This window comes from Kogia breviceps, chromosome 16, assembly GCF_026419965.1.
Source record: "Kogia breviceps isolate mKogBre1 chromosome 16, mKogBre1 haplotype 1, whole genome shotgun sequence".
Classification (NCBI taxonomy): domain Eukaryota; kingdom Metazoa; phylum Chordata; class Mammalia; order Artiodactyla; family Physeteridae; genus Kogia; species Kogia breviceps.
The window spans coordinates 67,663,771-67,676,596 of record NC_081325.1 but is presented as its reverse complement, the minus strand read 5'-3'; the positions used below and the strand labels follow the sequence as shown (position 1 = coordinate 67,676,596).

Sequence of the window (12,826 nt, the reverse complement as noted above, 5' to 3'; positions counted from 1 at the left end):
GGCTGGGGTGCTGCTGGCACCCAGTAGGTGGGGACCAGGGATGCTACTACACGTCCTGCGGTGCACGGGACAGGCCTGCTACAAAGAATCACCAGCCCAGGTGCTCAGTGCTGCTTGAGAAAGCGCTGCCCTGTGGAACGGGTGGTGGTCTTTGGTCCCAGAATATAGAAGGAACAATGTTTCCAGGGCTGGCCTTGGGGTTTCTTGGAATGGCCCACAGAGTACTTAAGACAGTAGCCTCAGAGACCTTGGTTACTCCCACGCAGTTTTTGTGGCCGGAGCAAGTGTGAGCTTTGCGAGCGCTGTGAGTAGCACGTGTCCAAACTTGGACAGTGATTTTGTGTTGCTCAGAGCTGTGCAGCCTGTGTGCCAGGCTCACAAGAAACCCCAGACAGCATTTTGGGGAGAGTGGATCCAAAAGATGCTTCTCCGGGGTACCTTTGTTTGGAGGTGAGATCGAACAAAGGCTGTGAGGAGTCCTCCGAACGTAACAGTGAGGATTGTCCACCTAGGTGTTGACCGTGGCGCTTTCTGTCCAGCGCTCGTCCTAAACTCGGCTTCCTTGAGTAAAGCAGTAGAAAGCAACACTGGTCTGCTTTCCTAGGGATGCAGTTCACCACAGTGAGAGGGGACATTCCCTCACTGCAGGCTGTCTTGACAGGAATTGTGATGCTCCCTGAACGCTGCATTTACTACAGAGTTATTTAATATTCCCCCGGGACGCTCCTTGACATTGGGAGTGGAGCTGTATACCTGGAGGTCCTTATGGCCAGCAGTTGGCATTGTTTTCTCGAAAACGGATGGATGACCAAGGTCAGAAGTAACAATCTGTTTTTCATTTTTGGCCTTGGTCATTAGAGTAGCATTAATGGAAAAAAAAAAAACAAAAAAACAAGTGAGATGTTGATACCTGGCTTTTTTTTTTTCCTGTGTGTATCTTCAGTTTTTTGTTGTTGTTTTAAGCCTGGTGTGTTATTCTTGGTGCTAAAGCACAGCTCTGCTTCCTACAGCCCCTCTGGGCTTTGAACCGACTGCCCAGCCAATCAAGTGGCCTGTTCCGTTGAGTCAGGTGTCATTTACGTATTGTATTTCTTTTCCCCTTTGCCATTTATGGACATCAGATAAGGGAGAGTTGAGCTGTGTTTTCATATTTTTCAGTTTGTGGCACCATCATCATCGATCTATGTAAAGCTTCTTCTGTTTTATTATTTTTTATTATTTCATCCTTTATCTCTACCAGCCTTCTCTTTTGTAGGACACGTTTTGATATGTCTTTGAATATGTATGTCTTGAGTAGATAAAACGTTGTTTATGTATTACGTATGAGTTTATTTTCTCCTACCACATAATTATTTACCATTTGCACACAATAAAATTAACTTTCTCGGGTGTATAATTCTTACAGTTCTACACACTTTTAACGCATTTGTAGATTCTTAAAACCACCAGCACACGCAGGATACAGAACAATCCCAACATCCCAAAGAACTCCTGGCCATCTCTCCCCCCACACCCTCAATCCCTGGCAACCTCTGATCTGTTTTCTGTCCCTGTGGTTTTACCTTTTCTAGAATGTCATATAAATGGAATCAAACACCTTTTGTTACTGTCTTCTTCAGTTAGCGTAACGTGTTTGGGATCTGTGCGTGTTTCAAACGTTTGTTCCGTCTTACTGTCAAATGGTGTATCGTTGTAGGAATATATACCTACTATATATACTATTGTATACACGTACAATATGTAATGTGTATTGTGTATATATATATAGTACTATAGTATAGTGTGTGTATATATATATAGTACTATAGTATAGTGTGTGTGTATATATATATATAGATAGATAGTACTATAGCATATTATATACTATGTTGACTATTGAAGGGCACTTGGTTTGTCTCCATATTTGGGCGGTGAAGAAGAATGTTGTTACTAACATTCATGTGCAGTTTTTGTATGAACGTAAGTTTTCATTTCCCCAGGGTAAACACCTAGACTTAGGACTGCTGGCTAATTCTCCAGTGTCTGTGTCAGTTTACATTCCCGTCAGCACTTGGATATGTCAGTTTTTTCAGGTTAGCCATTTTAGCAGGTGTGTAATGGTATCCCATTAGGGTTTGAATTTGCATTTTCCGTAATGACTTAGGACTTTGAGTATCTTTTCTTATGACTTACTTGTGCAGCACTCTGGAGTAGGACACTTATTAATACAGCTGATGGGTCTTGGGGCGCCCCCCCCCCCCAGATATGCCGGTTCCCACCCCTACACTACCATGTCGTTCAGGATAGCTTCACCCGTTTACATTCACACTAGCAGTGGGAGTTTTTTCTGCTGGTTCTTCTTTCTCCCTTTTTTTAAAAAAGAAAAGCTTTATTGAGATATAACTCACATGCCATTCAATTCATCCACTTAAAATGCACTGTTGAGTGGTTTCTAGTATATTCATGGAGTTGTAGCCGCCATTGCAGTGAACTTTAGAACATCTTCATCATCTGATGTGGAAACCCCGTGCCTGTTACTGGTCACTCCCCACTTCCTCCCAGCTTCCCCAGCCCCAGGCAAACACTTATCTGCTTTCTGTCTCCGTATAGGTTTGCCTGTTCATTCCTTTTTATTGCTGAATAATTTCTATTGTATAGATATATTACATTTTATTTACCCATTCGTCAGTTGATGAACATTTGGGCCGTTTCCACTTTTTGGCTATTATAATGGAATAATGTTGCCATGAGCATTAGTGTACAAGTTTTTGTATAGACATGTTGTCATTTCTCTTGGGTATATGCCTAGGAGTGGAATTGTTGGGTCACATGGTAACCCTGTGTTTAACCCTTTGAGGAACTGCCAGGCTGTTTTCCAAAGCACCTGCATCACTTTGCATTCCCACCAGCAGTGAGTGAGGGTTCTAATTCCTCCACATCCTCATTGCATTTTTGATTATGGCCACCGTAGGGGGTGCGAAGTGGTATCTCATTGTGGTTTTGGTTTGCATTCCCCTCATGGCTAGTGATGTTGGGCCTCGATTGTCTCCTCCCTTGTCGACATTGATATACAACTTCTGAATTTTTCCCAATCCCGTAAGTACAATATAGTATTTTCTTATGCTTATTTGCATTTCTATTAATAGTAGGTTTGAGTGTCTATTCATATATTCTTTTTTTTTTTTTTTTTTTTTTTTTTTTTTTTTTTGGTGGTACGCGGGCCTCTCACTGCTGTGGCCTCTCCCGTTGCGGAGCACAGGCTCCGGACGCACAGGCCCAGCGGCCACGGCTCACGGTTCCAGCCGCTCCGCGACATGTGGGATCTTCCCGGACCGGGGCACGAACCCGTCTCCCCTGCATCTGCAGGCGGACTCTCAACCACTGCGCCACCAGGGAAGCCCTATTCATATATTCTTAGCCCTTGGGATTTCTTACTCTGTTGAATTTTGTTCATATTTTTTTAGTTTTCCATTGGCTTTCCTGTGTTTTAGTGGTTGGTAAGTATATTGAAGTTATTCTGTATAAGTTTTAGATACCACAAGTATTTTCTCTGACTGTTATACTTCTTTTAACTTCAAGGTGTCTCGTTGAAAAAAAATCCTTAATATTAATGTAGTTAAATCCATCAGTTTTTACCTTCTGATTTCTGCTTTTGGGATCCTGTTTAAGGAACCTACTTGTTTCCTAAGGTTAAAAATATATTAAACTTTTTTTCTTTTATTGGCTTTATAATTTTGCCTTTTACATTTAGATCTTTTATCTGTCTGGTATACAATTTGAAGTAGGGATTTTATTTTTCTCCATGTAGAGATAAGTTTCCTAACACTATTGTATAAAACAGTATTTTCCCCACTTGCTTATGATGTTATATCATATACCAAAGTCTCATATGTGTCTAGGTCTATTTCTGGATTTTCTGTTTTATTTTCCTGGGCCAGTATCATTCATGGTCTGTGTGTATGTGAATTGTTATTACCTTGGTCTTGTTTTAGGTCGTAATATCTGGAGTGATAACGGTCTCCACCTCTGCCCACATACATCCAAAAAATTTTGCTGCTTTTAAAGAGTACATGAGGTCTTTCAAGACTTTTGTTCTTCTACATGTTTTAGAATGAGTTTGTACATTTTCTGTTTAAAATCTTACTGAAGTTTAAACATTGATTTTTTTTTTCTTTTTTAACCATATGTCCCAACCCAGGAAGATTTTTATTTTTAATTTATTTATTTTTGGCTGCGTTGGGTCTTCGTTGATGTGTGCAGGCTTTCTCTAGTTGCGGCGAGCGGGGGCTACTCTTGGTTGCGGTGCGCGGGCTTCTCATTGTTGTGGCTTCTCTTGTTGCAGAGCGTGGGCTCTAGGCGCGTGGGCTTCAGTAGGTGTGGCACGTGGGCTCAATAGTTGTGGCTTGCAGACTCTAGAGCGCCACAGGCTCAGTAGTTGTGGCACATGGGCTTAGTTGCTCCGCGGCATGTGGGATCTTCCCGGACCGGGGCACGAAGCCGTGACCCCTGCATTGGCAGGCAGATTCTTAACCACTGCGCCACCAGGGAAGTCCCTAAGCATTGATTTTTGAGGAGAATTGACATCTGAAGTCATCCCATCCTTGACTATGAATGCCTGTTTTCTGGTTAGGTTGTCTGTGTGAGCTTTAATAAAGTTTAAAAATGAAGATCGTGCTGGTTCCTAGGCACGTAGTTTTTATTGCTATTTTGAGAGCTATATTTTCGGATTGGTTATTGCTTAGTTTAAGGGAATGAGTATGATTTTTTTTTTTCTCACATCGTTTCTGGCAATCTTGCTGAACTCATTAGTTTTCTATGCATATGTTCACATCTGCAAACAATGATGGTTTCTTGTGCTCCCGTCCATTCATACCACCGACTTGCATCCTGTGTTTTGGCCGTGACCTCTAGACTATTGACTGGCTGTGACGGGAGCGATACACCTGTCTTGTTTTTGACCTTAAAGAAATGCATCTTAAATTTTTCTTTAATAAGTATGGTATTTGCTATAGAATTTTGATGTGTGGCCTCCTTTTTGTTTGTTTGTTTTTCCATTAAGGAAGTCTGCTTCTATTCCTGGTTAGACTTTTTTGGTCTTGTTTTTATACAAACAAACAAGAGCACATACTTTTTTTCCTGTAATTTTAAAGATAGTTGTGTGATTTTTCTCTTTCAGTCTTGATGTAAGTAGATGTCAATTAGCCAGATCTAAAGTGTGCCCTTTCTAATTTCTGAGAAAAAAAAAAATTGGTTTCATAGAGCAGGGAAAGTCTTCTCTAGTTGCTGTTGCCAAGAGGCTCAGAGAGTTGCTTTATTAGCTGAGAGCTGCCCAGTCCCCTTCCGTTACGTGTCGGTTTTGTTCTCTTGCGTTCTGCATCGTGCTCACAGATAGAGCAGGAAAATAGAACCTGACCTGGCCTTGGACAGAGTCCCCATGGCCGATTCCCTCCGCAGTATCTCTTTCCTGGTCATGGGTCAGGAAGGACGCCGAGGCAGCATTTTAGCAGGTTGCTCAGTGGATCATCGAGTATTGACTCACTCCTGGGCTGGCAGTTCTGCATCTCGGCTCCTCAACTTTCTCTGGGTTCTGGGGTGGAGGACTGACGCGGCTCAGAGTGACAGCTGAGAACACCGTGTGCTGGCTTGTGTGTTGAGTTGAGATGTTTGTGTTTTGGAACCGGCAGGGAGGGACGGCTTGTGGGTTGATGCCTCAGAGTCTCTCGGGTGGCAGCTGGGAGAGGCCCTGTGTGGTCCTCATTTCTGTGTGTGCAACACGGAATTGTTTCTCCCTTTGCTGGGGTCGGCCCGAGACACACAGGAGCACCGTTCAGTGGCAGGAGGCCGTGGGAAGAAGGGGGGCTCCGGGGTGGCTTGGACAGCCTTGGTGAGCACACAGTTCTTTATGTTTCTGAATTTACTGTAATGTTAAATCTTCCTCATACATTGGTTTTAAGTTGCACTTCAGTACCTTCCCTCCGCGTTTTGGGCCAGGTAGGTTGGTGGGATATTGCAGCTCCAGTTTGACTGGAAACAGAAGTTTGGGGACTGGGGGGAGACGTCTGCAGGTTGGGTTTTGGGAAAAATCATAAGCAAGCTGGAGATGAAGCCTAGTTAGAAAGGGCGGGGTGGGGGTGGGGTGCGATGGTTTGCTTTGTACCGTATCTGTCACTTGTCCATACTTTTCTAGCCATTCTGACCCCGAGTTTGAGATCTGGAGACCGTCTGCCTACCTCTGAAGATGCGGTCTCGGCTCTGAGTTAAGCCAGCAGTGTGGCTTGTCGCCTGCTGTCGGAGCTGTGTCCTTACCTGCAAAAGAGAGAGATCGGACACCTTGATCTTTTAAGTTCTTATCCATCTGATTCAGCTTAGCTTGCCGTTTCGGGAAACACTCCTCGCGCACAGAGAAGTTGGAATCCCAGGCTGTTAGAGCGGGAAAGGGCGTTGGAGGCCCCTGGCCCCACCCCGCCTCTTGTCCTCTAGAGCAGAAAACTGTGGCACGGAGAGGCCACCTTGTCAGCTCCCACCAAGCAGGGTTTTCCTCTGGGGCTGGAAGGAGCGCGGGCTTCCCAGAGTCCCAGCGCCAGGGGCCCGAGAAGGGAGAGGGCTGGACAGGGAGGCTTCCGTGGGTCCCGCCCTCGACGGCTGCCGTGGCCGGTGTTGCAGCGTCCACCGTCCGCTACCACCGTTCTGTGGAATCGGGCGTCGGCTCGCGCGTCTGCGTTCCCTTCCACGCAGCCGTGCGGCGCCCACCAGAGGTTTGAGCAGCTCAGCCCGACGGGGGACCTGCGGGCTCCTGGCCCGGGGTCACCGCGTCACGCTTGCCGTGGTTCTGAGGCTGGAAGATGTCGTCTTCAAAGGGCCGTACTGTCCCAGTGTGGAATTTTGATTTACTGCCACCTTATTTCCCAGGTAGTCCAACGGAGAAATTCTTGAAATTGTTTTACTCGATCTCCAGCGCAGAGCTGATGTTCACTCTGTAGCTCGTGTGTGTCGGACGCACGAATTTGCATTTGTTCCAGGAGCCGTGGCCCCTCTGACGGAGATCAGAAGCCTAGCCGATGCTGCAGAGTCCCCGGCGGTGCCGGCCACCTGGCTTCCCTCGCGGCCCTGGAGCTGCCTCAGCGGCCAGAGCCGCCATCCCGCCAGCCCTGCGGGCCGGCCCCGTCCCGCCCACCCCCCTGCTTGCGCCCAGTCTCTGCCAAGAACCCCCCTTTGGTTTGGTGGTCCCGCAGCTGTCCTGTTGGCGCCGCCTGTCTTGTTCCTCAGCTGAGGACGGTTCTGTGGTCGCCTGTGAAACGCCTCCTCTCTTTGTACGCTTGACGCGCAGGTGACCAAACAGTGTTCTGATTTCTGTTATTCGCGTTACTGCAGTGGCAGCTATCCAGTATCTTCAGGCATTTCTTTGAAGGAAAGGGGCATTTTTTGAAAAGAAGGAAATTGATACTATATGCAGTAGAATATATACAGACAGCTTTGCTAGCTGTGCAGTTAGTTGGGAAGTATTGATGTTTTGGCATTGGGTGGTGGTTGGCTTACTGCAGGTTGAATTGCTAAAAGCAATTTATGTAACCTGTTAAGTAGACCAAGCTTTTGTTACACTGGATTAGCTATTTAACGTAGTTTCCTGGACTTTGATGATTTTTTTGTTGACTCAGTGTGAGACTGACTTTCTGATTACCTGCTCCAATGCGGTCTAATGGATCTTCCCTGTCACAGATGGGAGTCAGTGGGGCTAGGCCAGTGGCGACGTTGATGATAGACCAGCGCTTATAGAAGAAGCTAATCACCTATCACATATAGAAGCCTTTTCCCTTGCTTTTAGCTAGGGCTGGTGTAGAGTGCCGTGTAGACTTTGGAGTCATTATTGGTCACATTTTTTAGACCGGTATGAAGAGGTGGAGTTTGCTTGTGTTGAAATATTTGGTAGAAAACGTTGGTTCTTTAGAAGTAACAATTGATTTCTGGCTCTTTTTTGAGAGGAAAATGCCCTTACGCTCGCTTTCTGCACCAGGGTGTGCCTTGAAGACCCCTTGCCCTTCTCCCATCTCCTGTATCCCTTACCTAGGTGGAGCTGTATTTCCGGACACTTTGCGTTCTGAAAGCGGAGATCCATTCAGAGGCTGACAGACTTGTCCCTAGAAGAAAAGGGGCATAAATATGCCAAATGCAAAACCACAATGATTTCTTTGATTGCAGGGACCTTTGGGCCAGCTTGCGGTAAGAACTTGCCTTTAGAAGATCCCTCGGCTCCCATCCATGTCTCCCTCTCCTCAAAGGGATGGCAGCCCGATGGACAGTGGGCACGTGCCCCCAGCGTGGACAGACTTCCACGGAGGTAAGCTGCTGTCGGTGCCGCCCAGGCAGACGTGCGCCCTCCTGGTCAGCCCGAGCTCTGCCCCCACCCATACCTCGTGCACGTGGGTCAGAGGCCCCGAGGCTTTCTCTCTTGTTTCCAGCCGGGGCTAGGGTTCTGCCTCATCAGGTGGCGGGCAGCCCTGTTTCTGCGGGGCTTAGGAATGAGTGGATCGCGAGGCAGCCGTGGCCGCTTTCTCCGGTGGAGGACAGGGATTCCCCTGAGACGGTGCCCGTGAACTCGCGGTCCGGCCTTTGTGGTTCTGTGTCTGTAGTTCACTGCACATCGGGCTTCACTCTGGTCACTGTGAGCCGCTGTGGCTTTGGGGACAAGTCTGCGCAGAGTCTGTTTCCCTTCTTGCCTGATTTGGGGGGACACTGTTGACGGGGCTGCCGTCACCTGTTGTGGTGGGTCCCCCGCCTGAGTCTCGGGCCAGCGTGTGCGGATCGGAGGCCAAGCTCTCAGATTCTAGGAGGTGTTGCTCCAGACCTTGAGCCAGGGAAGGCACGGTGGGCCGGAACGCCTCGGCTCCCTAGGAGTGGACTGCAGCCCTGGATCGGCTTGGTTGCTGCTGGCAGAGCCCGTGTCCTCCTGCCGTATTGCTTTACTCTTCAAGGAGTAGATGCAGCAGAAAATATTAGTGTATTTCCTAGCAAAGTTTTGTTGTTGTTTTGGTTTTTGTCTTTAAGAGCTTAGGTTTCCGGTTGAAAAGAGGAGAAATTTTCACTTGTCTCCCTGGGAAAAGGTGCTGGGAGTCAAGTTTCACTGATACTGGTTGAATGTAAAACTTTGCAAGGGGAGGTATGGCTGCTGAGAGAAATGGGTCTTAGCCCGAGTGCGATCTTTCTGGCTTTGCCAATGGACCTCACTTCCCCTTTTCTGACAGTGCCGAGCAGGGCGAGCCGGTGGGCGGTGCGGGGTTGCTGGCTGTGCGGGGTTGCGAGGTCTCGGGGGCCTGGTTTTTGCAGGGCTGTGTTCTAGAGCACGAGGGGCCGCGTGGAGGGGCTGCTGGCAGCTCTGGTCAGTGGGAGTCACTGCAGGGGGTGACTCGTGTCATGAGGAACAGGGAGGCGCCTCCCCGCCGACATTTCCTCTGTGACAACTTGTGCATGTTTTTAAGAAAGGAAACATCTTCGTTGTTAACTTTAGTCGGGGGAGGGGGGGCGCAGGTAACTTATTCCAGCCCGTGAAGATCATCTTTCTGACTGTTGTGAGGATGCCCTGCTTAAGCCCCCGGGCCCACTTCGGAGCTGCGCTTGCTCTGGCGAGCGCGGGAAGCGTTGGGAAGGTCATCTCCTGGTTCTTACACGTTCTTTCACTTTCCAGGTCCCGCGTATTATTGTGTTTGCTTTCTCAGAGGTGCATTAAGCCATCTGCAGCCCCTTGCTCTTTCTTTCGTGCACTGTCGGCAGCAGCTTTAATGAAAGGGAGCCGGTACCAACCCAATCTCCATGTGAGAGCAGGAGGTTAGGAACTCGCGGTTCTTAAGTGAATTCAGTTCTGGCTTCGCTTCTTGGTTTAATAGCGAACCAAGTTTGATATTCCTTTTTCTGGTTCTGGTCAAGTTTCTGCCTCTGTGTGACATTCGGGAAATTAGAACTGGTCCGTCGGAGTCCCTGTCAACAGGAGCGGCACGTTCGTAGCCTGACTTTCTGCTGTCCTCTTTGCGCAAAGGCTGACCGGGTCTCTTGGCCCTCCTGCGTGCGCCACAAGTGTGTGTGTGTGTGTGTGGGGTCCATCTTTACCTTGTTTCTAAAAAGCACTCGTGGTAAACGGGGATCTTTGGCAGGTGGGTTTAGGACTGGCCCCCCCTAGAGCACATGTAACTAGTGTTCGCTTGTGCCATACTGAAAAAAAATGAGCGGACAATGTTTCCAACGTATTCAGTGAGGCGTGTGAGCCCTTCATGACTTGGGGTTTGAAGTGTCTTTCCCCACAGGGAAGCCCACGGGTGTTTGCTTTTTAAGAACTGCTGGTGGGATTTTGTGCGTGTGCAGAAAGTCCCGGGGATTCCGAGCGCTCCCTCTCCCTGCCGCAGCGCGTTCTGTGTTCCTTTGTGTCCGAAGGTCGTCCTCTCCCTTGATGCTAATAAGGCCCAGGTTCTAGGGTCCCGGGCCCTCGCGTCAGCTGTCCCCCCTGCCGCCGTGTCGCGGGCCTCCCTGCTTCTGGGCACTCGGAGCCCTGCTGCCCCGCCTCACTTGGGCCAGGGGTGCAGGGGTGGGCTCTGCACCTGCACCTTCTTTGGTTGGTGAAGGAGGGAGATGCATAACCAGGCAGTTATCAACCCGAATAAGTGCCCCGGTGGCCGGGGCCCCAGTCCAGGAGGAGGGAGACAGCAGGGGGGGTTGTGGTAATAAAGACGCCCGACTGAAGGAGGGGGAAGGGAAAGCCACACAAGGTGGGCGCCAACACGTGTGACTCGTGTGTGCTGGTCTCACCGCAGGGCCGGAGAGGAGTGTTGTTCAAGGTCAGCTAACTTAGTTTGAACTGTATTCGACCACAACAGACAACTGCATACATGCACTGAGTTCCCCTAGTTTGTTACAAAGCTAGCGTGGTCGTCTGCTCCAAAAAAAAAAAAAAGAATTACGCTGGAAACATTTGACAGACGTGGGTTTCGCCTCTTTGCTGCCCTGGTTCTCTCCCTGCCTCTGTCGGCCGTGCCCAGTGCCCCCCCTTGCCACCCCCCTTGCTGCGGAGTAGGAGGAGGGGCCTCCGGGGGGCGGGAGGAGGGCGCATGCAGGTTCTTTGCAGCTCCCCCGGGCTCCTCCTCCTGGCCGGCCACCTCGGGGACTCCTGCGAGGCTGTGCACGTGAACCCCACCCTGGTTCCTGAAAATCGAACTGTGTTTCGTCCCTTTGGTTAATCAGAGACTCGAGAGTTTCAAACCACATGGAAGAGGTGTGAATGATGTGATATAAGCATTGTTGGAGCCCTCTGTTGTGGTTTCCCTTGCTCGCTCTCTCTCTCTTTTTTTTTTCTTGTATTCTCATTTCAAAGTTTAAGCAATAATTTGAGTCACCAGACTCTTTCTAGAAAGACAGTCTCTTGGCTAGTCTGACATGGATATACATGTTTTACTCCTTGTGTGTGGTAAGGAAAGGTGTGGGCGCTAGAGGACGTTGAGGTGTGTGACTGTAAAAGTCTAGGCGGGTCATCAAGAAGCGTGGGCATCCCATGGATCTCATGAGTCTGAATAGTGAAATTGGCCACCAGTATCCCTCACACTGTATGCGGGCCTATTCAGTCTTTGTCTGTAGGCTGAATCTCACTTGTATCACACAATTGGCACATAATTGGGCTCCACAGATTGGCGGGGGGCGGGGTGGATGGGGGAGGCTCTCACACTGACTGGAGAGCTGCTCTCTACCTGCTGGAAGGCTCTGAAGGTGGGTTCGAGCTAAGGGAGTGTTTCTGGATGAGCCCCCTCCTTGAAGATGTTAGTAGGTGCTACCCGATGAGATGTTTGGACGTGTTGGGTCTAGTGGGTTTCTGTTACAGTATTCTCAGAGCTTCTGAGCCTTGAAGGGAAGTTTAATATGTGGCATTTCCTAAATCTGTTTCTTGGTGGGACCCTTCTTTCTCTCTGTCTCTCTCTGTCTCTCATGGTAAGTTTCAATTCTATAAAATCCCCAGACGGATCCCTCTGGAAGTAGCTTCTCTTGTCAGCAGTTGGGAAGATGAGCCTTAGAAGGCATCCACTGTAGTTAAGAACATAAGTCCGGAGATGCCAAGTTAGCACCAAGTAACAGCTTTCTGTGGGTCTCCTGCTAGTATGCCGTCTTTAGAAAAGCATTCCTTTAAATGTTGGTGGTTTAAAAACTGGATAAATTGACAAAGGACCACGAAGCGTGATACAAAAGGCAATTACTGAAATAGCATGTTAACGTTTTAAACAGTTTTATTTTTCAGTAGATAGTTTTCTGAGTGAAACTGTGGGATTTGAGGGAAAATAAGCTGTAAAAGTATTTGTGCGTGTCTCGTTCCCTGGGAAACACAAAGATCACAAGCGCTGAAGCCTATGGTAGGCGTACAATCCTAACAGAAATTGTTGGGGGCTTGGTGGTGGCGGGGGGTGAGGAATACCACATTTCCCTAAAATCTTTTTGTCTCGACTTTTCACAAAAGCTTGCTAAAGACGTTTCTAAGATTTTCTCTGCCCCAGGTGGGGTGTGGTTCACCTTTTTGTTCATTTAAAGGAACCCTCGAAGGTTAATAAGCCGCTTTGTTTGGGGTGCAGTGCAGCCATGGGCCCCTCAGGTCTGGGGAACGAGGCAGCCCTCCTCTGACGGGAATTCCTAGTGTCTCATTTGCCTTGCTTTTCCTTGGTTTCCGTTAGTGCTTGGCTTCCTTTTCCTGCTTGTCCTTTTACACACACACATCTAGTCTCTTGCACACTTATCCAGTCCAGGGTCTTTTTTCACTGCTGCCCAAGCTTCCAAATCTCAGGGCCTTGCCTGGACTCTCCCTAGGCCTCAGATCCACTTAGAGAAA

At 48.5% G+C, this 12,826-nt stretch overlaps 1 protein-coding gene across 9 annotated transcripts in view; it reads left to right on the top strand.

Annotated features, from left to right (window-relative positions):
- The window catches only part of STK24 (serine/threonine kinase 24), a 116,552-nt gene that overhangs the window by 63,956 nt on the left and 39,770 nt on the right, over positions 1-12,826 (top strand). For 5 of the 9 annotated variants that reach the window (XM_067016613.1, XM_067016611.1, XM_067016609.1 and 2 more), the window contains one exon: positions 8,176-8,314. The exons of 3 other annotated variants lie outside the window; for them this stretch is intronic. In XM_067016613.1, the coding sequence (XP_066872714.1) occupies positions 8,258-8,314 (57 nt within the window). In that variant the 5' untranslated portion in view covers positions 8,176-8,257. Of the gene's footprint in view, positions 1-5,636; positions 5,864-8,175; positions 8,315-12,826 lie in introns of those variants that run through there. One more of the 9 variants, XM_067016608.1, reaches the window with a different exon arrangement.